The sequence below is a fragment of the Pan troglodytes genome, chromosome 6 (assembly GCF_028858775.2).
Source record: "Pan troglodytes isolate AG18354 chromosome 6, NHGRI_mPanTro3-v2.0_pri, whole genome shotgun sequence".
Lineage (NCBI taxonomy): Eukaryota > Metazoa > Chordata > Mammalia > Primates > Hominidae > Pan > Pan troglodytes.
The window spans coordinates 45,739,986-45,767,730 of record NC_072404.2 but is presented as its reverse complement, the minus strand read 5'-3'; the positions used below and the strand labels follow the sequence as shown (position 1 = coordinate 45,767,730).

General features: G+C 42.8%; 2 protein-coding genes across 50 annotated transcripts in view; one reads left to right on the top strand and one right to left on the bottom strand.

Moving 5' to 3' along the window:
* The window catches only part of STK17A (serine/threonine kinase 17a), a 53,968-nt gene extending 47,109 nt beyond the window's left edge, over positions 1-6,859 (top strand). Inside the window, exon 9 of the transcript XR_001719209.3 lies at positions 6,463-6,859. The gene's annotated coding sequence lies outside the window, so the exon portion shown is untranslated. The remainder of the gene's footprint in view (positions 1-6,462) is intronic.
* The window catches only part of COA1 (cytochrome c oxidase assembly factor 1), a 120,971-nt gene that overhangs the window by 21,690 nt on the left and 71,536 nt on the right, over positions 1-27,745 (bottom strand). For 6 of the 49 annotated variants that reach the window (XM_063813920.1, XM_054687217.2, XM_063813912.1 and 3 more), the window contains 6 exons: positions 18,567-18,619; positions 17,502-17,601; positions 15,218-15,366; positions 10,585-10,661; positions 9,461-9,693; positions 1,026-3,417 (listed from right to left, as the gene is read on the bottom strand). In XM_063813920.1, the coding sequence (XP_063669990.1) occupies positions 9,594-9,693; positions 10,585-10,661; positions 15,218-15,366; positions 17,502-17,601; positions 18,567-18,581 (441 nt within the window). In that variant the 5' untranslated portion in view covers positions 18,582-18,619 and the 3' untranslated portion in view covers positions 1,026-3,417; positions 9,461-9,593. Of the gene's footprint in view, positions 1-1,025; positions 3,418-9,257; positions 9,694-10,584; positions 10,662-15,217; positions 15,367-17,497; positions 17,602-18,566; positions 18,620-20,459; positions 20,680-27,175; positions 27,231-27,745 lie in introns of those variants that run through there. The other 43 variants (XM_054687221.2, XM_054687222.2, XM_054687229.2 and 40 more) reach the window with 22 other exon arrangements.

Here is a 27,745-nt window from a genome sequence, read left to right as displayed (position 1 = left end):
GCATACTGTGGCCTGTGCTGCCTGTTTGGTGAGGTTTTATTAGAACAGCCACACCTGTGTGTTTACATTTTGTCTGTGGATGCCTTCACACTACACCGCGCGGGTGAACAGTTGTGACAGAGATCTGAAGGCCTGTACAGCCTAAGGTATTTCGTATCTGGCCCTTTACAGAAAAAGTTTGCCAACCCCCAGGCAATTATAATCTAAATATATTTAAAATAGATATTTTCTATTTAAAACCAATCTTGACACAGTCCTTTGGGGAGCAGCTTATTTTACATGGCAGGATAATCTTATGACATTTTCTCCTTGCCATTTTTATTGAAATAAGTGGAGATTTTATTTACTAAAAATAAAACTATTTTTCCTAAATATGTTAGCAGCAGAAAAGTATCTGTTTCAATACATTTTGATGGGTTTGCATGAAAATTAGTATCTCTTCAGTTATCTCTATTAAGTAACCAGCTTTCTAATAAATTGTAAGAGAAGTATACCTAGAAGATAAATCAAAGTATTTGGGAAGAGATATGTTTAATCCTCAGCTGGAATTATTCAGGTGAGGAGGACTGTCACCTCATCCCTGCCCCCGCTTTTTTTCTCTAAGCCAATAAAACTGTACCCTGTCCCTTTTAAAGCAGCATATTCAATACTTTTATCCTATACTTTTTAAAGCTTTTGATTTCGCAGTAGTTACAGACTTACAGGGAGTTGAAAAGACAGTACAGATACATCTTTACATAACTACAGGAAATTGATATTTGCACAATGTATATCATTTTATGCCATTTTATCTTCCTACCAACACATTTGAGATATGGAACTGCTTCACTGCTATATAAAGATCTGTTGATGTCTACATTTTACCAGTTAGAGTGAAATGTAGAAAACTCTCTTGCCCGTCCCCTCCCCCCCCCATTTATAATTGTCTTAAACATAACCTGCTACGTACATTGAGATCTATGTCAGACAATTTTGCTTCCACTACCAATTTAGAAAACTCAAGGAGGAAAGTCTATTGTATTTACCCGTATTTTTGCTGTTTCCATCGTTCTTCCTGACATCCCAAAACTTTTTTTTTTTAAACATTTCCTTTCTGGTTCAAGAACTTCCTTTAGGGTTGGTCTATTCAAGGTCTATAGGGTAGACTCATTCAACAAATTCTTTTAGTTTCCTATCAACCGAGAATGTTTTTATTACCCCATCACTCCTGAAGGATCATTTCACCAAATAGGAATTTGGAGTTGACAGAGTTTTGTTTTGAGGCAGTCTTGCTCTGTTGCCCAGGCTGGAGTGCAGTGGCAGGATCTTGTCTCACTGCAACCTCCACTCCCGGGTTCAAGTAATTCTCGTGCCTCAGCCTCCCAAGTAGCTGAGATTACAGGCATGCGCCACCATGCCTGGCTAATTTTTGTATTTTTAGTAGAGACAGGGTTTCGCCATGTTGGCCAGGCTGGTCTCAAACTCCTGACTTCAAGTGATCTGCCCACCTTGGTCTCCCAAAGTGCTGGGATTACAGGCGTGAGCCACCGTGCCCAGCCACAAGTTGATAGTTCTTCTGGCACTAAAAGAACTTGTCTCACTTCCTTCTGGCCTCCATGGTTTCCAGAGAGAAATCCACTGTCATCTGAGTTACTTTTCCCTCTAGTTAAGATTTCACTTCTTTCTTGATGCTTTCAAGCTTTTTTCTGTCTTTAGTTTTCAGAAGTCTGTCCTATCATGGACTTCTTTGGGTTTCACTCAGCTTCTTAAATACAGGCATAACTCAGAAATACCCATCACTTTCAGTTCCAGACCACTGCAATAAACCAAATACAAGCAAGTAAGTCACATGAAGTTTTTGGCTTTCCACTGCATATAACATGGTTCATACTGTAGTTTTTTTAAATGAGCAGCAGTGTTATGCCTAAAAATAATGTACATACATTAAAAGTACTTTTAAATGCGAGAGGAGGGTAGGAAAAGATAAGTTGCTGAAGCCTGCAGTGACTGTGGCAATTTCTTAAAGTAAGACAACAGTGAAGTTTGCTGCATTTATTAACTCTTTCATGAAAGATTCCTCTGTAGCATGCAATGCTGTTTGACAGCATTTACCCACAGTAGAACTTTTCAAAATTAGGAGTCAATCCTCTCAAACCCTGGCCACAGCTAAGTTTATGGAATATTCTAAATCTTTTGTCATTTCAACAATGTTCATAGCATCTTCACCAGGAGTAGATTCCATTTCAAGAAATCACCTTCTTTGCTCGTCCATGAGAAGGAACTTCTCATCCATACAAGTTTGATCCTGAGATTACAGCAATTCGGTCACATCTCTAGGCCCCTCCACTTCTAGTTCTCTTGCTATTTTCAGCCCATCTACAGTTCTTTCCTCCTCTGAAGTCTTGAAACCCTCCAAGTCCTCCATGAGGATTGGAATCTATTTCTTCCAAATTCCAATTAATGTTGATATTTTGACCTCCTCCCGTGAATTGAATGCTCTTGATGGCATCTAGAATGGTGAATCCTTTCCAGAAGGTTTTGAACTGACTGCCCAGAACCATCAGAGAAACCACAAAATGTATTTCTTAAATAATAAGTTTTGAAAGTCAAAAGTACTCCTTGATCTATCGGCAGCAGAATGGATACTGTGTTAGCAGGCATGAAAACAGTATTCATCTCCTTGTACATCTCCATCAGAGCTCTTGGGTAACCAGGTGCATTGTTAATGAGTAGCAATATTTTGGTTTTTTGATTTGTTTTTTGAGACAGGGTTTCACCATGTTGCCCAGGCTGGTCTTGAACTCCTGGCGTCAAGCAATCCACCCGCTCCAGCCTCCCAAAGTGCTGGGATTACAGGTGTGAGCCACTGCACCCAGCCATATTTTGAAAGAAATCTATTTTTTCTGAGCACTAGGTCTCAACAGTGGGCTTACTCAGTAGACCAGGCTGTAAACAGACCCAACGTCATCCAGGCTTTGTTGTTGCGTTTATACAGCATATCTTAAGGGCCCTGGGATTTTCAGAATAGTCCATGGGCATTGGCTTTAACTGAAAGTCACAGCTGCACTAGCCCCTGACAAGAGTCAGCTTGTCCTTTGAATCCAGGCATTGAGTTTTTCTAACTATGAAAGTCCTAGATGGCATCTTTTTCCAATAAAATGCTATTTTATCTACATTTAAAATCTGTTGTTTAGTGTAGCCACTTTCATCGATGGTCCAAGCTAGATCTTCTGTGTAACTTCTACAGCTTCTCCATCAACATTTGCTGCGTCACGTTGTACTTTTATGGAGATGGCTTCTTTACTTACATCTCATGAACACTGCTAGCTTCAAATTTTCTCCTGCAGCTTCCTCACCTCTCACATTTAGTGAGAGGCCACTGTGGGATTATTAATTGGCCCAATTTCAATACTGTTGTGTCTCAGGGAATAGGGAGGCCTGAAAAGTGGGAGAAAGACGAGGGAATGGCCAATTAGTGGAGCAGTCAGAACACACACATTTATCAATTAAGTTCACCATCTTATGTGGGTGAGGTTCATGGTGCCCAAAACAATTACAATAGTAACATCAAAGATCACTGATCACAGCTCTCCATAACAGAGTAATTTAAAAGTCTGAAGTATTGTGAGAATTACCAAATGTGACACAGACACAAAGTGAGCACAAGCTGTTGAAAAAGTGGCACCAAAAGACTTGCTCGACAGTCGCCACAAACCCACAATTTGTAAAAAACACAGCATCTGCAAAGTGTAATAAAGTAAAACACAATGAAACTAGGTATATACGCCTATAAAAGGTTCATTTGTTTTTGACAAATTTGTAAACTCTCAGCCATTTTTTTTTTTCAAATACTTTTTCAGCCCCACCCTCCCTCTCCTCTTTCTTAGAGCCATGATTCAAATGTTAGGTCTTTAGCTAGAGGCCCACAGGTACCAATTGCAGTCTGTTTTCTCCGCTCAGATTTTTATTTCATCTTTAAATTCAGTGATTGTTTTCTCTTTACTCCTCATTCTGCTGTTTAACCCATCCAGTGAGATTTTTGTTTCATTTACTCTTCTCAATTCTAAAATTTCCATTTGATTCTGCCATCTTCTAAGACGTCCTATTTTTTTCATTTATTCCAAGCATGTTCATGATTGCTCACCCAATCTTTTTTTTAAATGATGGCTGCTTCAAAATCCTTGTCAGATAATTCTAAAATCTGTGTTATCTTGGTGTTGGTGTCTGTTAACTCTCTCTTCTCATTCAGGTTGACATTTGCCTGGTTCTTGGCATGAGAGCATGGCTTTCTGTTCTATTCTGCCCATTTGGGTTTGAGACGCTGGACCTTGTTTGAATCATGTTTTCGTAGGTCTACTCTGACACCACCCAAGTGGGTGACGGGGGCATGTGGTGGGGTTGATGGTTCAGGCTCACTACTGAGCCCCTTTGAATACAGGCAGGGGGAGGGGTGGCTAAGTGCAGCTTCCCGCTAGAACACGTGGGTCCCACTGATACCATGGGAGTGGGGGGAGTTGTTCCTCCTGGGTCAGGGTAAAAGTCTAAGCTCCCAACATGGCCTCCACTGACACTGTGGGGGTTGGCCTCATTACCATCCTGCAGGGATAGATGTCCCAAGCTCTCTGCTGGGCTAGCTCTGACACTGCTCCAGCAGGGGATGGGGAGGCCTCATTACAACAGGCAAAGGAGAAGGTCTAGGCTCCCCACTTGGCTTTTGCTGATGAGGCTGTGGGATTGGGGCCACGGGTTTTTCCATGGTGTTTGCATAGAGTAGGGCAGTTACTGTCTTAGAGTTCTCCATCTTTCTAGGTTGCCCTGTCCTGATCCTTTGGCTAGAGACACCAGGCTTTGCTTAGCCGTTGGCTCCTATTGGTGTTTCTGGGGTACTGGTTTCTCCAGCGCCTCATATTTGCCCAATATGAGGCAAAAGAAAACCCAGGGAAATCGATGCTGTGTTATTCCTTGGGTACTGAAGTTCCTAGCCATTTGGTCTTCTCATCTTTCACAGTAGTCTGATGTTTGTTTTATGGAAGTCCAGGCTGCACTTAGTGGAGGAATAGCGAGAAGTGTGTCTACTCTTTCTTGTTTCTTCTACTTTGTTTTGAATAGTGAATTTTCTAACAATGTGGTCCTAGAAAGTAGCTTAGTTTATAAAATATATGCGTATAAATATAACTTTTATATAATTAATTTTATAAATATTGACTCAGTCAAACCACCAAGGACATGTTCTGCAATCAATGGTTTGTGTGTCTCTCCAATTGAATATTAAGTCCTAGATCTAAGCCATGTCTTAGGTTAAAATAATTCCAGGATTTCCCGATATTGAACCACCTTTGCATTCCTGGAATAAACCTCTGTTAGTCACTGTTAACAGCAGGGTGCACTAGGTTAAGCTGGGGTAACAAATAGCCCCCCATCTTAGGGGCTTGTAAGGGTTTATGTCTCCCTTATGCTCCGTGTCCCACTGTGGGTCAGCTGTCCGAGCCCCCAAGCCCTTGAAGTAGCCACCATCTGGAACATTACCAATCTTAGGGACGAAGGCAAAGTGGACAGCATGAACCAAGGGCTGGCACTTAAAACTTTTACTCAGAAGTCCTGCATGCCACTTCCACTCACAAGCCACACAGTCACACCTAAGTTCAACGAGGCAGGGATGTATAATCCTCCCACAGGAAAGAGCACTGAGAGGGAGAAGCACCAACCTATTTCGTGAAAAATAATACAATATACCACTACATATCACTGGATTCAGTTCACTAATATTTTATTTTGAATATTTGCATCAACCTTCATAAGGGAGACAGGTCTATAGTTTCTCGTTTCATAAAAATAATTTGGAAGTGAAAAATTACTTTGTCATTAAGACTGCAAGGTGACTGATGTGGTAGCTCAAGTTAAAAGATAAGTGTTACATCTTTTAGGTGTATAGTAGGGGGTCTAATTTCTGCCTTGGCGGCTTATTATTTAATAATAATAGGTTTTTAACATACCTCATGTGATCTGATAAGTCAATTAAAAAGTTTCCTTAAAAAAATTCCTTTTGGAAATTTCCTCTAAGGGAAAAAAAACTTGCAAGATAATTTAGGAATGAAAAGTACTCTCTCCTGCAAAGTCAGATTTCACTTCGGCACCCAACCCGTGTCTTAGAGGCATGTTTTTAGTATTTTCATTTCCTACTTTTCTGCCCTGGATTATAACACGGGCGCAGTTTTTCTGTACACATTCCTGACAGTGCTTTCAACTCAGGAACTCTGCCAAAAAACATGCCTGAACCAGGAGCGCATTACTAAGGAGGTGAGAATCTTCTAGTGGGTGGAGACTGGAGGTTTTCCTATCACCCTCCCACCTCTTTCTTGACTGCCCCCATCATTGAGCCTCCTGTGTAAACAGCATCTTTTGCCCAAGCATCCCAATGAGCAGTATAAACATTGTCTCACCTGTAAGGCAAGTGATTGGTAAATATTTATTCATATTTTTCAGATGGACAAACTGAAAACGCCAGAGTCAAGTGGCCTAAAGCCACTTCCAAAGCTGCTTGCTTTGGGAAAACCCTTCAGAACTGCCGCTTCTTGAGCATTTCCCTGGCCTTGCTGGTGGCCAGAGGACAGAAGGAACTATTGTTAAGTTCTGGCTGTTTTGTGTATATGTAATTTTAGTGTCACTGTTCCTGTATACAAATTTTACCTAAACTCAGCAATAAAACCTTATCAGGTATTATCAAGTCCTTGGGTTGGTGAATAGGGAATGTTTGCAGGCAAGAGGAGGCTAATTCTAGGAAAATTGAACAAAGACAGTAAACTCTGTGACTGACTTACTTACTTGAAAGTCATACAGGTCTTGTCAGTACACATTCAGCACAATCTCTGAAACCTTCATTAACAGTAGAATCATGTGCTTACCCCCAAATCTTTGATGGCCACAAATTATATGCAAAATGTCAACACTGGCATTCACACACTGTGGCCAACCTACCTTTCCAGGCCTCTCTTTTACTTTACCTGCACTCATCTACACGCTGTCCAAACTGGGCTTCTGATTTCTGGAGCACAGCTCCCATTCTGCCCGCTCTGGGGCCTTTTTCATGTTGTGCTTTCCACTTGCATGTTGTGCTCTCCATCATGTCTGCTTATCAAAATCTTGGACTTCAAGGCCCACAGGGACACTACTGCCTCCGGACAGCCTCTTAGATTCCCCCTAACTGATATCTCTCTTTTCTACATCATTTTTAGCACCACAGCTTGAAATTCTTTTGGCACAGTATTATAATACTCTCCACAACCCCTGCCCATACACCCAGCACACTAGCTGGTAAGGAACTTGTGGGTGGAGGCCCTGCAGCCTCTTCTACAGTAAAGCACATAGGAGTCACGCTACCATTTGCTGGCTGTGATCCCTCTCCTGCAGTCTTTACAAGTCTACAGTTTGTATAATTCTAGGAAACCCCTTTCTCTGGTCTCTGGGCTATCCTGTCTCTTTATGGGATGTACTGGGGGCCCTTCCTCAAAAAGTCACCTTTTCCTCTGATGCATTATCCAAGACATCATTAAGGTAGTTAGTGGAGTCGATGGCTGAGTCACAGTGATGAATGGATATACAGGAAACAGTGGACTGCAAGTGTACATCACTGCTATCCTCAAAGAACAGGAAAGACAGTGTCTACTGCAGTGATGAAGTTCCAGCCTGTTCAGAATCACCCATAAAGGCATTAAGTGCACAGGAAGTAAATGTGAACAGAAAAAATACCCAAGATAGCGGGTTTCAAATAGAAATCAAGGAGCTCTTCACTACATAATACTATTTCCTATCAGGTGGATTAGAAAAGCCTCTCCATTAATTCAAACTCTACACTTACTTTTACTTCAGAACAGATGGCCAACCTAAGCCCTGGTTTTCTATAATTTGGCCATAGCAAAGAAACAAAATTCAAACACTAAGATAAAGTAAAAGTTGTCAGAGAACAGACAGATAGGAAGCACCACATAAACTCACAACATATAGACAATAGGACAGTGTGTAACTTAAAGAGCAAAAGCACAAACCTGTACAGTGCTCTGCCATTTATTTTAAAAGACTGTAGAGATTGGAATATTTATCTGAACACACTGACAAAAGTGCTCTCAGGGAGACACTTTTCACTGTATAATCTACTCAAAGAACACACAAATATGTTTTTAAAGAAACAACTCCAGAATAGAGATAACTTGTAACAACTGAAGACCTCATGCTCTACTAGCATGTTTAAGCTCATTTTTTTTTTTTTTTTTTCTGAGAGGCTTCTCTTCAATGAATATTAAGAATGTAGGAAGAGAGCTCATGGCTGTCCTTCATTGTAGACAACCACAATGGCATTAAGCCTGCTAATGCTAAGAGGGTTAAACTGACCTTTTCAAAGCAGATACCAGATTTCTGTTTTTGTAGGCTCTGGTGCCCAGAAGGAAGTTCTTTTGCTTTATAATATGTTTCCTTATAAGACTAATAAAACCTAAGAATACAATTATCTAACATGCGGTTAAGTTGTTTGGAAAGCAGATGGATAAGAACCTATTAGCTTTCTTTTTCCTTTCCTTCTCTTTCCCTTCTTTTTCTTTCCTTTTTTTTTTTTTTTTTTTTTTCTGAGACAGAGTTTTGCTCTTGTTGCCCAGGCTGGAGTGCAGTGGTGAAATCTTGGCTCACTGCAGCCTCTGCCTCCTGGATTCAAGCAATTCTCCCACCTCAGCCTCCCAGGTAGCTGGGATTACAGGTGCCCGCCACCACGCCTGGCTAATTTTTTTGTATTTTCAGTAGAGACGAGGTTTCACCATGTTGGCCAGGCTGGTCTCAAACTCCTGACCTCAGGTGATCCGCCTGCCTTGGCCTCCCAAATTGCTGGGATTACAGGCATGGGCCACCACACCCAGCCAGACGCTGTTAGCTTCAAACTAACTTTCCTAAGTTAACTTTATATGTATATGTACACATATAAATTTTCTAAGCTTTCAAAATGTTTGGAATAAAAACAATTATTTTGCAAATCTTCAACTGGGCAGATGGTTGGTGTCTGAAATAGAAATAAATAAAAGCAAAGCAAACAAAATATTCCAAAGTGATTGATAGATAATGTCCACAAGCTACTTAACAACATGAATTCAAGGTAGAGTGAAAAACCAAAGTGGTCTTCCTCATCATTCTCAGGTCAATAATTTAGAAAAAATCCCTTCAGTACTACTAAGCTTCAGGCTTTGTAATGAGGACTGAAAATTCCAGGGGAAAGGAAGAGGAAGAGAAAGGAAAGAAATGAGAACTAGCAAAGATCAACAAACATTTTATTAATTCTGATTCCTTTTATCATGTGCTTTTTTTATACAAAGCACTTTCAAATACATTACATTATCTTAAATTTATAATAGGAGTTTCTTTCGGATTCAGTTTAAAAATGACAAATAGCATTCGTTGTGCCCAAGTTAGAATTACACCAAAATTACCATGTGCTGGCACATACCATCATCCCACTGGTGGCTGGAAAACTGGGTTGCAGGAGTGTCTGTCACTGAGATGGGCCACCACCCCAGTGGCCATATGGTAGAGATGAGGGAAGGATGGACTAGAAGCAAGCTGGGTCTTCTGGGTCGTCTCTACTCCTTTTTCACTTCATCACCGTTTTCCCCACTGAGCTTGAACACAGGAATCTGCTGACCATCCTTGAGCTCTAAAAAGACCTCGTCAAGGTGCCACCTGAGAGAAACCAAAAGTATAGTATCTCTAATCTATGAAGGCTGAGGCAACAGCCGTAGTCAAAAAAAGGGGCGCGGAAAGCAGTTGTTTTGAATAATGCCTTAAATTTTTTTAAACATTATTTTGTGCGAGTGCTGTGTCAACACAATTTTTAACATTCTACCATGGGCTCTCATTATTTAACCAGCTTCGACTTCAAGGCAGGCTTAACAATGACTGACAGGCGAATGGAAGGGACATCAGGAAGAAGGAGCAGTTTATTTCTCATTTCCTAATTCACAGTGACCTTCAGTTCCTGGCATGGAATCCAGCCAGCTTGTACACTAATCCCAGGCTCAGAGGTCAGTGAGCCCAGGGTGAGCTAGGTGGGGCCTCCTGCTCCTTTTGTCCTTGGGAATTAAAACACAGCCTGGCTAAACAGCAAACATCTATGAGAGAGGCTTCCCGTGGGGGAAGTGAGTGGATGTAGCTATTGGCAACCAGACAAGCAAAGCCAATTAAGGGGTGGAGAGCTTATGCAAAGAATGTGATGAATAAATTCTGGAACAAGAGTCCATGCCCTTTATTCATTTATAACAATTGAGGCAGTCAAGTGAGAAGCTGTAACATAGCATCAAATTATGATAGACCTAGATCACTATAACTGGAAAGTTTTACAAATTCAACGGCATAAGGAGAGGGCAATTCAGTAGACTGTATGGATAAACTGGACTCAGCTAAGAGCCGCAGTACTGGCTTGCTGCCCAGGCCACGAAGCTTTCAGCTTCAAGCTTAAAAAATAATTCTTCCTATGCCCACAGTAATTTAACAACAAATGAAAACGGAGTTGGGGTTGCTTTCATCAGGAAGTCTTCCTCCCGCTCCCCCACTGCCGTCACCTTCCCAGGATACCTCTGAAAGGGGCCACCTCTGGATGAGTGGACGTAGAGAAGGCCCTCTGACTTGGATCCAGAGACAGGAATCTTCAACTGTGGGTGTAAAATGACAGAAAGGAGAGATGTAATTGGATAATTATTGTCATTTCAGAAGATGACAAAATGATGCTTTCTAGAGCTAAGCCTATAAAATCCAGTGATTCTCCACAGAAGTGAGTTCTTTTCTAACAGCCCAGCTGGAGAATCCACTTGATTTTCCAAATGTCCTGCCCCTCTTTGGTTGGCTGGTAAGGTCAATGGCAGTCTTTCCATTTGGCAAGGAGGACTCCTATGTCAATGCTCTGGGTACTTCCAATGATCGCTCAAAAGTCCACTGTTAAAAAGGAGCAAACTCCTGATACACGCAGCAACATGGATGAGTATCAAAAACACACCAAGCCAAAGGGCTTTACACAGGAGGAGTATATAAGTATTTATGTTAAATTCTAGAACAGGCTAAACTATGCTGGAAACCTGTTGTTATTTTGATGGATTACAAAGTAATTTTCAAACACCATTTTAAAAAAAAGAAAAGTGACTGCCTCTGGTGGAGCTGGAAGATGTGAGAAGGGACCCACTGGGTAGGGCACGAGGGAATTCAGGTGCTGGGAACAATCTACATCTAGATAACGGCTTGAGTGACACAACTGGGTGTATTTGTTAAAACTCATCAGATAGGACGCTTGGATTTGTGCCTTTCACAGAATGTAAATTTTACCTCAAAAAAAAAAAAAAAACCAGGAACCATAACAAATATTAAACTCTACTTAATGATATATGTGCTTATGTGTATGATGTTTGAAAATTACTTTGTAATCCAACAAAATAACAATACAGATTCATGGAAACAGAGCAAAATCCAATTGTAGAATCCAGGTACCAGCTATAGGTGCTCACAGTATAAATTCTTTTGTCTTTTTTGTACGTTTGAAATTTTTCATAATAAAATACCCAAAAAAATTCACTGTTTTAAAGAGGGACCTATTGCCAGCAAATTGGTACATATTTTGACCTGGACCCTAAAGAACAGGCTTTAAAGAAAATACAATACATGAAGGGCTTGTCTGAGAAAGACAACACAGAGTTCTCAGTTTCTCCTTCATCCCCAGCACCACAGGCTGGGCTCGTACCACAGGGATGCTGCCAGGTGCTGCCATGCCCATGCTCAGGGAGTCAGCCTGAGAGCCCGTAAGCAGTTGATCACACTCCGATTCAGAAAAAAAACAGTGAATGCAATATTTTTGGTTTCTCATGAAAACCAAAGAAGGTATGAGCCTCGCGAAGGAGACACAGGCACAGTTAATAAGGAAGCCCGTCATGAGACAGGCATCTCCCAGAGTGCCTTCCTGTGTCCTCGGTGATGGCCAAAGATACCTCCCGGGGCAGGGGCAGGGGAGGGAGTTGGGGCGGGGAGTATCCCACCCATTCCAAATTGCCACCAAGAGAAGAAACTACTGAGGTACACATTTGTGCTTTCCAAACACACCTGAAGGAAGGCACAAGATTTGGAACATGGCTCCATAACTCAGGTGAATAGGCAGTCACCTAGTCACACTTCAAGAACAAATCTTTGGCCGGGTATGGTGGCTTCCGCCTGTAATCCCAGCACTTTGGGAGGCTGAGGCAGGTGGATCACTTGAGGACAGGAGTTCGAGATCAGCTGGGCAATATGGCAAAACCCCATCTCTACTAGAAATACAAACACTTAGCCGGGCATGGTGGCGCACACCTTTAGTCCCAGCTACTCAGGAGAGTGAGGCAGGAGAATCGCTTGAACCTGGGAGGTGGAGGCTGCAGTGTGCCAAGATCACACCACTGTACTCCAGTCTGGGTAACAGAGCAAGGTTCCATCTCAAGAAAAAATTTTAAAAAAGAACAAATTTTCAGGGTCCCACTGTTTGAGTCAAGCTACAGCTTTTCTCTGGAAATTATAGAATTAAGCAACAGAGTATACACTGAGCATCTCTGGATGCTTTAAAAAAAATTTAAAAAGGAAGGAGAAAGAAATGGGCAGAAGCAAGAAGGATTCTGAAGAAGAGCAAACTCTGAGGGGCCAATGTCTGAACTGTGGGCAGCTGTGCTTCTGTGGGTAGATGTGACACTTTACAGGTTGGTTCCTTCACCAGCCAGACCTTGCCAAAGATTAAAGCAGGAGTTCTGGTAAAGCAAAGTGTTGGTCACTGGTGACTATCTCACACACATACTTGGGAAAAAATCCCAATGTATGACAATTACTTCATGAACAACTGAAACATCTCACCTCTGGAAAAACTGTAAAAACTGCAAATAAAGGAATTTGGGATAAGAGGGCATATGCTGTATACAGGCATCCTCACAAACCGCTGATTATAAAGAAAGGACCCTGACAGAATGTCAAAAATAGTCCACAAATTGGAAGGCATGCACTGAGGCTCCAGGTGGCCATGATGCAGCAGACTCTGAACTCCTGTCACTGCAGAGTCACAGCATTTGGCCGCAGTAGAAGCCAGAACCTAGCACCACAACCAACATAGTCACAGCATGGCCAAGGCCCCAGGGATGTGGGGAAGCCCAGGAAGGCGCCCTCTCAGCACCACTGGGGCCAAAGTGAAAGCTGGACAGGACAAAGCTCCCACCAAAACCACCATGGCCTTACCCTACTCTCACTGGGGTTCCTGGAGCACCAGATCATGGATGCTGCATCAACCAGCCCCAGCAAAGGCGCCTTTGGCACACAATTCCTCAGCGCTACAGCTGGGCTCTGTGCTGAGAGAAACACAACAGCCAGACCTACCCACTGGCTTTTCCAAGTTCTCAGGATTGCTGGGGTCTAGCCAAGTGACCAAAGGCAAGGAAGCAACAGACAGGCTCCGCCACACCATGGGAGCAATCCGGTGGCCTGGCACAGAGTGAGCACTCCACACATGCCCAGCCCTTCCCTGTGCTCCTCCTCCAGGATGTCCTCTCTCACGCAGTGTCGCTGCCGTCCTTCCACTCACGTCCATGCTGGACACTGGACCATCACCTCTGACCCACCCGCTCCTGATACATGACTGTTACCAAGTTCTGTCACTTGGATGCCACGATGCCTTCACATCCGTCTTTTGCTTCTCCAGGCCACACCTCTGGTTCATGCTCTCACCACTGCACACCAGTGTGGCCACATCTCTCTCCTAAAGGTGGCTCCCTGTAGCCAGTCCCTGGGCATTACCAATCTACACAAATCCACCTTCTTTTAAAACTGAATATTTTAATCAGAATACCAGAGCATGAATTGCTTTTGTAGTTAGAAAAAAGTCTCATTAGAGCTGGGTCCATTAAGAACATACTAAAAATAACAAAAAATAATGTAGGTCAGATCACCTCACTCATCCTCCAAATACTTTACGGGCTTCTGCTGCCAGAGTCAAGCACACACCTTCCAAGATGACACTGTGGCCCCTGGTGGCCGCAGCCCCTCCTACCTGCCCACACCCACCTCGCCCACCTGTGCCTCCACTGCCATATCACACTGACAGGGGACACAGTGATGAACTTTCCCAGGCATGCTGCTCCTCAGCCGGGTGTTCCTCTCCACCGTTCAAAGTCCTCACAGCCATCTCCCAGGCCTCGAGCCACTTCCCCTAGGCCTGCACAACAGTGACAGGGTTTCCCTCACCCTGTCTTACTCAGGAATTTTCAACTGTAAACCCCCAAAAGCCTTCTGCACCTCTATTCCCCACATAGCTTAGAATCATTTCCCAAACCAGAGCATATACTCAAAATATGTTTGTTAAACAGAACAAATGTGTTTTACATGCAAGTGAGTGTGATCAAGTACAAAAAGATAAGTTATAGCTAAAAAAATGGGTTGGTATTCTGTGGAAGCAATGTAAATAAATACACTTTAAAAATCAAAGTTTAAAAGAGTTGGGTACATTTCAATGAGCACTGACTGGATATAGATGCATTTCTCTTTTTTTTTAATTTTACAGACAATTTCACTCTGTCACCCAGGGTGGAGTGCAGTGACATGATCATAACTCATTGCAGCCTCCAACTCCTGGGTTCAAGCGATCTTCCTGCTTCAGCCTCCTGGGTAGCTGGGATTATAGGTGTGCACTATCACGCCTGGCTAAATTATAGATAAATAGATTAAAGATAGATAGATAGATAGATAAATAGATAGACAGACAGACAGGCAGGCAGGCAGGCAGAGAGACAGAGAGAGAGAGAGAGGGTCTTGCTGTGTTGCCCAGGCTGGTTTCAAACTCCAGGGCTCAAGCAATCCTCTTACCTCAGCCTCCCAAAGTGCTGAGAGCTATCAAAGCCAACATGGTAGCAAACCACCACTGGTCATTTCTCTACTACCTTCAATTCAAGATGGCGACATCAGCATACCCACTGCATTCCCTGCCACATCAATTCCCCAGAATGGAAGAAAAGTATATAGAAATATCTATAATATAAAATATATTTTATATAAACATTAAAATCCATAATAGAAAAACTTTTTTTAAAGGTGCCAAACCTAGCTTTACTTAGTGGATTTTCCCATCCCAAATCCTTCACTCCAGGACTTTCCAGGAGACAGTAGACTCTCCTCTCCTTCAGCAGGCACCAGCCTGCGGTTCGCAGGGAAAGCACATTACCTTGGCATCAGCAATGTCCACGAAGTTTTCCCTGTCGATGAGCTTGAGATAATGGATGTTGAGAGGAGGGCCCAGAGCTTCCTGTGCCTCGGGATGGCTCTGCAGCTGCTCCACTGCCAACTTGTAATATAAACCCCTGGAATGAAACTCTAAGGACGAAAGACACACTTATTTTCTTTATTGAACTTGGTCAGGTAGAATCTACTACACAGAAAATTAAATAATACAATTGACGTACAGGGTAGAAACAGAAACGTGAAATCTGTGGATGGACGAATAATTAAGACCATCTACGCTAAACTGTCCATTTTACAGACTCAAAAACCAAAGCACAGGCAGGCAGTGTTTTGCAGGGATGTACAGATGACCTTGGGCCTTGACCTCATGCAGACCCTTTCTGCTTCACCTCATTTCTACCCTCACTCATTGCCTTATTTCGACACCTAAGGGGTTTGGTCAGCTCTTCTCTAAGTTTCCTCTCAAGTCTCTAAGTTTGCTCTAAAGTCCTACTATGATTCCATGACTTATTCAAAGTGACACAGCTGGTCCATGGCAAAGCCGAGGCCAGAATCCATGATACCTGACTTCTAAACACTGCCTGTTGCACTAAGTTGAGACATAAAATAGAAAGACCACAACATTAACAACAAAACCCTCAGGCCAAGAAACAGGATATGAAAATGTTCATTCATCGAGATTTAAGCCAACATTTCAACTCAAACTGCTCTCAGTCTCAGGAATCCTTCTGAGCCCACAGGCTACCTGGGAACTCCGGGCAGCACCTCCCTGAAGCTGTAAGTTCTAATAATCAGCTGCCCAAAGGAGGGAGCAGAGGCAGGCTTCCCAAGCAGGGTGTTCAGTTTGGCCGCAGAAAGTGCTTCTCTTCTGAAGGTCCCATCACACTAATGAAGGGAAAGGTGACCTGACCCTGGAGAGGCCAAGGGAATCCCCCTCCTGGGCTGCTTCCCAGGAATAGGGATACAGGGAATACCACAAGCATGAACACGGTGCCAGCCATGATAGGAAAAGAAGGGACAGAAGCTGTGTCCAGACAGCTAATCTTTATTGAGTGATTTCTATGGCTAGGCACTGTTCTCAATATTCCACACATCTCACAATGTTCAACAGCTCTCGTGTTGTGAGATTCAATTCTCACCTCATACACAAGCACTAACATTACCACACATCACACCAATAAGGTAACTAATGCCCAGAAAGGTGACGGACTCCCCCATAAGGCCACATAGCTGGTCAAGAGCTGGAGCCGAGATTCAACCATTCAACCCAGGCAGTCGGCTGCAGTGCCCAGGTCTCACCGACTTAGCAGCCTCCTAAGGGAGAAAGGCTGTCACACCAGAAAGCTGAACCGTGACCCAAAAGTGCACCCATCCCTCTCATGTCCTGCCCCTGACCCTTTGGCAGAGGGAAGAGGAGGCCAAATTATTCAGTCTGAATCATTCCTGGGAACGCTCATCTCAGGCCCCCTCCAGACTCTGCAACTCCACCAACTCTGCAGGATGGTGCAGAAAGGCTGGAGAGGACACTGGAGCCTGTTCGCTTGTCTGCTGGTGACACTCACATCCTGGGAAGAAGTGAAAATGTTGCAGAGCGGATGACGAGCCAAGCTGGGTGGGGATAAAGGAGCCTTAAAAAAGCCAGTCTAGAAAAAACTGCTGCCGCTTTGCCACCAGTAGCATTAAAATGACCTTAAATGTCCTGGCTGCTGACAGTAATTGTGGCCTGTCTTTACAAATTCAAATTTGAGTGCAGTGGGGCTGGAAGCGGCATCTGTCGGGATTTTGCCATCGTGGTCTCTGCTTTTATTTTCTGCCCCTGCCAGAGTTCTTTGCTCATGGTCCCTCCTCCATTAAATCAACAGCAGAGAATGAAAGTGCAAAAAAAGGCTGACAATGCTGGACGCACAGCCACAGCTTTCCCCACCTGTGAACCATCTGGTATTCCCCTTCCCTCTGTCCCTTCTTTATATAATCTCAGAATCTTGATGGAGCCCCTGTGTGTGCACTGGACTGAAAGCCCATCGTGCTTTGCTAGGCTTCTTATGCAAATTAGTCCTGGTCCTTTTATTTGTACTCGTTGCTCCTGGAAAAACTGAGATTACAGGATACAGAGGAAGCTATAGCCAATGAAATGGTGGACTAGCCTTTAAAATCACCCTCTCCTCCTTTCTCTAATCTAAAGAAAGCATCTCAAGTATTTCCTCTGATGGAGGAGCAGGAGCAGGCTAGGAGGAGGTCAGGCCGCAGGCGGCTAGCAGGATACTTACTTTGAATGAGGTAATACACAATGGCAAAGCCCCCGGCATAGAACACACTGTGGAAAAGGATCCTTGCTCCCAGAGGCATTGACCGCCTGCTTCCTGCATACTTAAAAACAAAAGATACAAATTTATTGTAGGATTCCCAGTTTTGTGCCAAGGGGATTTGCCCAGCTTGGACCCCTAAAGGAAAGAAGCATTAAGGAAGCCAGAAAGGAGGCCAGACCGCCCTCCCTCATTTGCTTCCTTTCCAAATGCCAGGGTTGGTTCTGGAGCCAAACTGAGTGCCCTCCTGAGGGTGCCCTCTTGAGAGTGGCCCATGTCCAGGACCCATGCTGTGGGGGCCCTGCCGCCCCCAGCCAGCCCAGCACAGAGCGAGCATTCAGCCCACCATCCTGACAGACACAGCCCAGACTGTGTGCCAAGCCCCGCATGGCCAGGAAGCACAACCACTTTGTCTCAGGCCAACTGGTAAACAGGAAGCTTATCCTTTGTGGCAATGGCTGGTCCTGTAAGCCTGCGAATGGGCTGGAGCTGTCACTGGCTCCTTTCATATTTTGAAAAATGCACCACCCTCGGGATGAGGAAACTCTGGTTATGACTCAGGCTGAATGAACAGATGGAGGGATGCCAGCTCGGTAAATACAGCATACCATCCATCCACTCTTATAATATGTAAGAGTATCAAAATGAATGTAAAGTTAATTACAGTAATGTGATCTGGGAAAAGTCATTTAGTTCTCATAATGAAAACGGTCAGAGCATCTCTGAAGAATGTATTAGTCAGATCTTGCTTAATTTGAAGAGAGCTCAACAGGGTGAGGCAGCCAGACTGGGTTATGCAGAGGTTCCCAGAGTGTTACAGCTTCCAACGCCAGCATGAGACACGAGAGAAAGACAGAGCGGGAAACAATGCAGAAAATGCCCATCCCTCCTGTGAAGTTAAAGCACAAGTGAACCCTAAAGACCAGGAGAAGCCCATAACTATTCAGGGAGTGACTTTCTTCTATTGTCTAACTCGAGAATACCCTGGCAGGTTCTAGTGGGGAACTTGGCCCTGGAACATTCCATTACCTTTTGCCACATCATAGCACAACTCTCTTGAAAATCATCAAAGGCAAGTTGTCCTGCAATTAGAAAAGATTTTACATTAAAATCATTTTTTTAAAGCCCAGTTCTCTCTAGTCTCATACAGCCAAGATTTATTACCAACCCAAGCTTTAGAACACGAACAAGAAGTTAAATTTAAACTCTAAAACAAGCCTTGTCTGTGAAAGGCCCTGGTTTTTCCCCCTTCTGCCAAATTAGGAAGAAAAAACAAAGCCTGCGGGTTTCCTGTCTGTGTCCTATGTAGTTTTTGTTACAGCAACCAAAGAGCCGGTGTGCACAAGGGAGAACCGCAGACAGCAAGTGCTTTGACCACAGCACAAACACAGGTCCAATCAACAGGAGGCTGGACCCGCAGAAGCAAGATGCTAGCAATAAAAGCTGTACATGACAGACTGAAAACAGCACTTCAGAGTTAAAAAGAAACAACAGTACAGTAAACTTATACATGGACTTTAACAATATTGATAATACCTAATACTTCTGTCTCTGACTATTATGTGTCTTGTACTATTCTAAGCACTTTATATAATTCATTTAATTCTCACAACCCTTTGAAGTAGGAACTATTATCATCACGCTCATTTTGCAGATGAGTAAACTGAGGCACAGAAAGGTTAAGTAACATGCCCAAAGGTGCACTAATAAGTGAATAAGTGGTAGAACTGGGATTCAAATTCATGTAGTCTGGCTCCAGCATCTGCTCTTTCAACCACTGTGGTACACGAGCTTTAAGATATCTAATTAAAGCAATATTGAAATGTGAAAACAAACAGTGTCTCTAAGCTAAAATATATTCTTACTGTTCAGTGTAAAAGTCCTTGGCAGGCATGCCTTTCCTGCTATTTTTCCAGACAAGGTGGATACATATTTGTACCTTCATTCCTTCTTTTGTTTAGCAAACGGTTACTGAGGGTCTGATCTGGTCAGACAGTAAGAATATAAAAACAGTATCAAGATATAAGGAATTTTCCTTGGTCCTGAGGGGAATACAGACAATTAAACAAATAATTATAACATAGATCTATCACATGCAACTGCACGGCTATGCACTGCACAACCCTTGTAGGGCACCATGCACATTAGAGAAATCAAAGATTTGTATCTTTATTAAGACAGTTTGCCAACAGTTGGAAGTACTATAAAGTATCTTGAAGAAGGGATGGGGATGGTTGTCTTTTTCTAATTTGCACAAAGGTGCCTTCGGGCTAGCAGCAGCCTGGTTAGTGCAACCAGACATATGCACCAAGAGAGGAAGTAACACTCAGGAAGTGGTCAACCTTGCTGCAGGGCATCAGCGGAGGTTTCACAGAGGAAGTTTACCTTAAGAAGAGAAAGGTGAAAAGAGCAGGAGAACAGCTTCAAATCCAGGAAATGACAAACAAAGGCAGAGTGAGCAGAAACAAGAACTGCTGAAGTGTAAAGCGCAGGAGAGAAGCCACAGGAAGCATGTCCAGAAATGGAGGGGTGAGAGCATAGTGGGTGATTACTGCTAAGAAAGACCCTCGACCCTGAGCTGTCGGACTCTGCAGATGAGGGGCTACAGAAAAATCTCTCTGGGACAGGGGTGGGCAGATGGGGGAGAGAAGGCAATGCAGCAGGACTGCCAGAGGACACCAAAGCCCAGAGCTAAGACCAAGGTAGCAAGTGTGCCGCAAAAGGGTGGTTTCTTAAAATACTTAGGATGGGTCTTATTTATTTACTTATTTTTATACTTGCTCATTCCAAAAAGGATGATGGAGCTAACAAAGATACATACTTTAGAAGAAAAGAAAATAGGTAAGGAAATGAAGATAAATGAAAAATAATATTCAGAAAAGAAATAAGGCTGAAATAAAGTTAGAGCACAATAAGACATACTGTCATTCACTAGGCATTTCCTCAAGGTGCCACATATTTGACACGGCTTCCTATCTGCTCAATAGACAGGGAAGCTTGAGGAGCTACAAGGTCCAGAGTGTCCGTGGGGAAAGGCAAACCTGCCGCTGAGTTGGAAGACAACAGCTGCTAATACACGAAGCCTCAGAAAGCCCTCGCCAGGACTCAGAGATTCTCTCAAGTGACTGGTGTGGCAAACATCCTGTATTAAAAACAAGATAACAAAAATAAAAAGTTCCCAACTTCCAAATGACTGTTTTATAACATCCAACTCTGAAAGCCACATTCATACTCCCCCATCACCAAAAAAAAAAAAAAAAACAGAAGAATTATTTTACAAGCAGCCGAAAGAGTGAGGACTCAAGAGTGCTCAGGCAGTGAGGATCAACCAAGTCTCCCCAGAGCCCTTCCACGTCAAAGCAGGGGTTGGGGTGTGAGTGGTGGGCAGGAAATGGGTTCAGGGGTCAGTGGGGGGCAGCAGGGGCTCCTTTTCAACTAGCTTCAGTTTACCTGCCCCTTCAGCTGCCTTTCAAAGAGTGTTAGGTAGCCCCCGACCTCACAAAAAAACAAATATTCAAAAAGGCACTGTAGAGGAATAGATGGATTTTAAGCTAACTGCACGAATGTTACCTCTTAGAACTAGTCTTCTAGTAAGAAGTGAAAATTTAAAAATGTGATGTGCCATTCTCTGCAATAAACTCAAGTTCAATCAGTCTACTACATTGCCAAATAAGGGCAGATTTACTTGCTTAACTGTTCGCCAAAAGGCAAGGGTTGCATCTGTATTGAAAATCAAGGAACTTGCTAGCCACAGGAAGGTGGCACAAAGCACTGGCCAAGGTCTCTGAGGAAAACAGTCTTAGCTCTGCTCTGATACACAAAGGGGTGACTTTGGCCTCCAAAGGCAAACAGTTTATAAACCTTTTCCAAACTACTAAACCCTTTCTAGAGTCAAAGCACAGTCTGCTAAACAGATGCAGCAGCTGCTCAAGCTGGCAGAGGCTGGAGGATCCTCCTGTCAGCCTCCCCTCAGCCAGGACCAGAGGAAGCATCACCAGGGGGATCAACAGAACAGCCAGGGAGTTCAAGCCATAGACAGGATCCCACAAGGCAAGGGTGGAAGCAGGAAGGTGGTGCAACTTCAACCTGGGAAGCACATCAGAATCACAGGAAGAGCTTAAAAAAAAAAAAAAAAAAAAAACAGGCCAGGTGCGGTGGCTCACGCCTGTAATCCCCACCTTTCAGGAAGCCAAGACAGGAAGATCACTTAAGCCCAGGAGTTCAAGACCAGCCTGGGCAACTTGGTGGAACCCAAACTCTACAAAAAATACAAAAATCAGTCAGATGTAGTGGCATGCACCTGTGGTCCCAGCTACTCAGGAGGCTGAGGCAGGAGGATGGCTTGAGCCCAGGAGGTGGAGGTTGCCATGAGCCGAGACCATGCCCCTGCACTCCAGCCTGGGCAACAGAGAGAGGCCCTGTTTCAAAACAAACAAACAAGACAGATGTCCAGGCCACACCCAGACCAATTAAAATAGAATTGACAGCGGAAAGACCCAGGCAATGGTGGTTTTTAACCTTCTCAAGTAGTCGCAATCTGCAGCCGGGCTTGGGAACCAGTGGTATACTGGGAACAAAGCACATAAAGCAGCATTACAGGTAGCTGAAGCAGGAGCAGGGCCAAAAGCCTGGCAATGAACACAGGCCATGTGACATTCCCAGCAGACCTATTAACACCCAGAGTCCTCTAAATCAGCGCTTTGCCAAGCATAACCTATTCACTTCACCTCTGTTCCTCTGGGTAACATGGCTGGCCTGGCTTGTCCTACATCTGGGTAACTACTATGGATCAGGCACCATGCAAGATGTTTTATATGCACTACTCCTGGTTCTTAAAACAATCATGAAAGGTAGATATTATTTTTGCCTTTCTGAACTAGAAAAAAAGCCTTAAGAAAGAAAGGTTCTGAAACTTGCTTATGGTCATGCAGCTATTCCCTATCAGAACTATTACATGCATCTGTCTGACTCCAGAGGGCATGGTCTCTCCACTGAGCCAAGACCATGGATTTCAGAAGAATCAGCTTCTCACACAGGTAGGATGTGCTGTCCAAAAGCCATTTCCATCTGCCAGAAGCAAATCACTGCTACTCTGGGAAATAGTTTTAATCAATATATCCCCAAGTTATAATTTAAGGGAACAAGGTAAAAAAAGGAGATACAAAATCACTTAGAGACTACTGGGAGGAAATGGAGAGATGGTTCTTCCCTATTGTTGAATGGGCATGGCCCACTGCTACTATCACTCTGGGGATTACATATCATCCAGCCTTTAAAAATCTAACCGTTGTCAAGGGTCAGGGTGGGAGGGGGTTGGGGGACGGTGGAAAGATAGTACAGAGAATTATGCTTAAGACAATAGAGATGAAAAAAGTAAGGCAATATAAATTAAAATGAAAAAGAATAAGAAACAAAATCCAAAAGGCCAAAAATAAAGATTAAAACTTTGGCATTTAAGAAAAAGAAGTATGTGGCTCACACCTGTAATCCCAGCACTTTGGGAGGCCGAGGCGGGTGGATCACGAGGTCAGGAGATCGAGACCATCCTGGCTAACGTGGTGAAACCCCGTCTCTACTAAAAATACAAAAAATTAGCCAGGCATAGTGGCGGGCACCTGTAGTCCCAGCTACCCGGGAGGCTGAGGCAGGAGAATGGCGTGAACCCGGGAGGTGGAGCTTGCAGTGAGCCAAGATTGCGCCACTGCATTCCAGCCTGGGCGACAGAGCGACACTCCGTCTCAAAAAAAAAAAAAAAAAGTATGAATGGCAAAAACAAAACAAAAGAAGGCTAAACTTTTTTGAAGAATGAAATGTCTCAAATTTAAGGTAAGGGAGACAAAAGGATAGTACTTAAAAGCAAAATGATAAAAGCATGCAAGTAAACATGATAAAAGTTTTTTTAAGTAAAAGACTATGAAATTAAGCATTTTAAAAATTAAGTATACAAATGTTAGCGCTGACTTTTTAACCACATTTTGGCTCTGAAATCATGGAATAACTTGAATGCTTGTAGAGGGAAGGCTTACCGTAACCTTTTATTCTTAATCACGAGGCAAGCTCCCTTTGTTAAGCTGAGTTAAGAATGTTAATAAAAGGCTGTCCAACACCCTTTCTACAGGTTGGCGCAAAAGTAATTGTGGTTTTCACCACTGAAAGTAATGGCGAAAACCACAATTACTTTTGCACCAACCTAATATCAGAGATGTCTGCTACTCATCCCATGAAGACCAAGACTGCCTGGAGAGAGGGTCCCTGTGCCAATGGGAAGGATTAATGATTTTTTTTAAAGATTAATAAACTGTAAAATGACGGAAGATGCCATTTAGTTTAAGAGGGCATCAAGCTACCATTTCCTGATATGACTTCAGAAATTCCATTTAAAATACCTATAAAGATACACACAAGAAAAGACAGAAAGTAGGGCCTGCTTGGAACCATAACAAGTTGCAAAAGTCTGAGGAAATTTCCACTAACCACAATGTAAGTGAAGAGAGAAAGAGAAACATGTCCATGGACAAATGAACCCTGGCACAGATGGCCAGAAAGCCTGTGGGGAAAGGGTTCGGCCCTTCACCTCTCTCCACACCCAGCTCAAAGTTTCTGGGTTTGTAGCAATCAGGAAACAGGCTGGCCAGCCCCAAACTGGGTATGAGTCCAGCTTCCAGAGACAGCCATTGTCATTTCCCTACCCCACTCTGTTTCTATATCCATTCAGAGACTACAATCCTAAGTAAACCCAGCAGTAAGGAGAGGCAGGATTGGCAGCGGTGCAATAACAAACTCACTCTAAGAAATAAAAGAATATGGAGAAAAATATCACTTTGGGTACTTAATTGGTTGTAGAAAGACTGCCTGTTAAGAACCACACGTGATGGGAACAAAGGACACTACACGCTAAAGAAGGAAAGGGAAGAAACTCAAATAAGGAGTGATTTCAAGGAAACTCACAAACTAGAATTAACATAGCAGAAAGCCAAATTCATAATGAAGTCATATTCAGGAAGTTATTGAAAAAAAATCCAAATGCATAATGAAAGAACAAGAATATAAAAATGAAGAGCAAGAAAATGGCAAGTGGAGATTTAGAAACTAAGATCTGTTCAACAGGTCATTGCTTCTGATGTTAAATAACTAGAGTAAATGGAAGATGAGATAAAACAAAAATGATACTAAAAGAAAACTTGAAAAAAGACAAAAATGTAGAACATGTTCCAGTTCCGTTCACCAACACCTCCTGGTAAAATTTTACATACCATTTTCCCAAAAGGTATACCAACAAAGGATGACATATTGGAGTAGCCTTAGGCTTCTCTGTAACTACAAATTCCTGAGAATAAAGGCCCAACCAAACTGTGTGAAGAGGAAGACATTATAAATTTGGAACAAACTCAAGATATTATATAATCTATATAGACATCCTGAAAACATTATTTGAAAATATATTGCAACTTATTGGAAAAAAATCCAAATTCCTTAAAAATAATGGCATATTAGGACCAGCAGCATGCACTGAGACCAATTAATCCAAATAATTGTTTACTTATAAAATGAACAGAAACATCTAGTGTTTTGTTATTTTACTTTTTATTATTTTAATTATTTTTAGTATTTTAGATGGAATCTCACTATGGTGCCCAGGCTGGTCTTCAATTCCTAGCCTCCAGTAATCCTCCTGCCAAGTACTAGTACCCCATCTCTACTAAAAATACAAAATATTAGCTGGGCATAGTGGCATAGTTTTTAAAAAGACATACAATATTTAAATTTACAATACAGCCTAAAATTCCAGATATTGCCGGGCATGGTGGCTCACACCTGTAATCCCAGCACTTTGGGAGGCCGAGGCGGGCAGATCACTTAAGGTCAGGAGTTCAAGACCAGCCTGGCCAACATGGTGAAACCCCCATCTCTACTAAAAATATAACATCAACCGGGCATGGTGGTGTAATCCCTGTAATCACCTGTAATCCCAGCTACTCAGGAGGCTGAGGCAGAAGAATCGTTTGAATCCTGGAGTCAGAGTTTGCAGTGAGCTGAGATTGCGCCACTGCACTCCAGCCTTTGAGACATTTTCCATCTCAAAAAAAATTAAAAACTCCAGTATTAACATATAAAATGTAGGTAAAGACAGCCCCAGTGAACCACACCACCTGATAGTTGTATCTTCCCCCAATTAATCCAACTGGCTGTATGACTCACTTCAACCAACAGGAGGAGGCAGAATTGATGTTGGAACTGTTCCATGCCTCCACTTTAAGGAGGCTTGGCAGTTTGCACTCTGGCACTCTTGGGAAGCCTAAGCCACTATGTAAGAATTATGGTTATCCTGCTAGTGGGGTTCTTGCTACATAAAAAGACCATGTAAGAAGCCACTTTGTGAGGAAGAGGCCTAAGATGGGTGGGAGGGAGAAGATGCCCCACTGTTCCAATATTCCAGTTGAACCCAGTCATCCCTACCAAGGCACTAGCCATGTGAATGAGCTGTCATGGACATTCTAGTTTAAGTGGGCTACCAGATGACTGCAGTACCAGCAGAACATCCATGGGACAAAAGAACCATCAGCTGATCCAAGTCAACCTACGGAATCATGAAAGATAATAAAATTATTTTAGTTGTAAGCTACTAAATTTTGACAAGGTTTGTTATGCAGCCATTGAAAATGGAAATACCTTTTACAATATCTTCTAAAAGGATTTTTAAAAACCTCTTTCAGATATGTTACTCTTAAGAGCAGCAATTTAAAAAGCAAAGAAAGACTTAAAAATAGAAGACTTGGAACATTCAAACAAACACAAGGAGGGCAGAAATATTCAAAGAGTTGAATTTAAGACAAAACATAGGCCGGGCATGGTGGCTCATGCCTGTAATCCCAGCATTTTGGGAGGCCAAGGCAGGAGGATCACGAGGTCAAGAGATCGAGACCATCCTGGCCAACATGGTGAAACCCTGTCTCTACTAAAAATATAAAAATTGGCGGGGCATGGTGGCGCAGCCCTAATCCCAGCTACTTGGGAGGCTGAGGCAGGAGAAATCACTTGAACCCAAGAGGCAGAGGTTTGCAGTGAGCCAAAATCGCGCTGCTGCACTCCAGCATGGCTACAGAGCGAGATTCCATCTCAAAACAAAAACAAAAACAAAAAGTATTTGAGACAAAGATAAACAATAATACAGTAGTTATTAACATAACATAGCAAATATTATACCAAAATAAAGCCAAAAACTACCACCTACCACAAATATTAAAAAAAAAAAGAAAAGAAAGAAAAGAAAAGAACTAGAGAGGGAGACCACAGATCGCTTTCCAGTTTTAGCAAATCCAGCTAACAAAAAAGCAGTCAAGGCCGGGTGCGGTGGCTCACGCCTGTAATCCCAGCACTTTGGGAGTCCAAGGCAGGAGGACTGTTTGAGTCCAGGAGTTCAAGACCAGCCTGGGCAACACAGTGAGACCCTATCTCAAAAAGAAATAAAATATAAAATAAAAATTTAAAAAACCAGTCAAGAACAGAGAATTTGAGTAATATAGTTTTTACCTTGCAAGGTACAACATGTGTGTATGTGTTATCTGTAGCGATATATGTGTAAACACTAGCAGGTAGCACCCATCCCATAAAGCTTTGTGGGACTGACATAAACCAACCTGTTTTCACTGCCCAGTCCTGTGACTACTTCCGGGAAAGTAAATCTGAACCACTCTGGAGAGGGCAAAGCAAGTGTATAGATTAGCAATTACATATCTTAAATCAACTTCATCTGAACCATAGTGGAACTCTCTTCTCATACTACTGCAAGTGGCTAACCATTATCCCTAATTTTGAAAATTATGGTAAAAATCTGAAATTTAAGTTTTAAATTAGAAGATGGAAGAACTCAAATCAGTTTGATGCCATTTTCAATGAGAATAAAACAAACTGAAAATGTTAACAGTTGTTACCCATTCATTCAATCAACAAATATTTGCCAACTGCATCCAAAACCAGGCACCGTGCTAGGCACTAGAAACAAAAAAGAGAACAAAACAGACAGGTCATTTATGGACCTTACCCTGTGCTGTAGTGTGAGGAGACAAACAGTAAACAAATAAGATCACTTCAGTTAGTAATAAGTACTTTAAAAAAAAATAGGGTGTTAAGAAAATAAGAAGAAAAGCCACAGACTGGGAGAAAATATTTACTAAAGACATCTGATAAAAGAATTGTTACCCAAAATA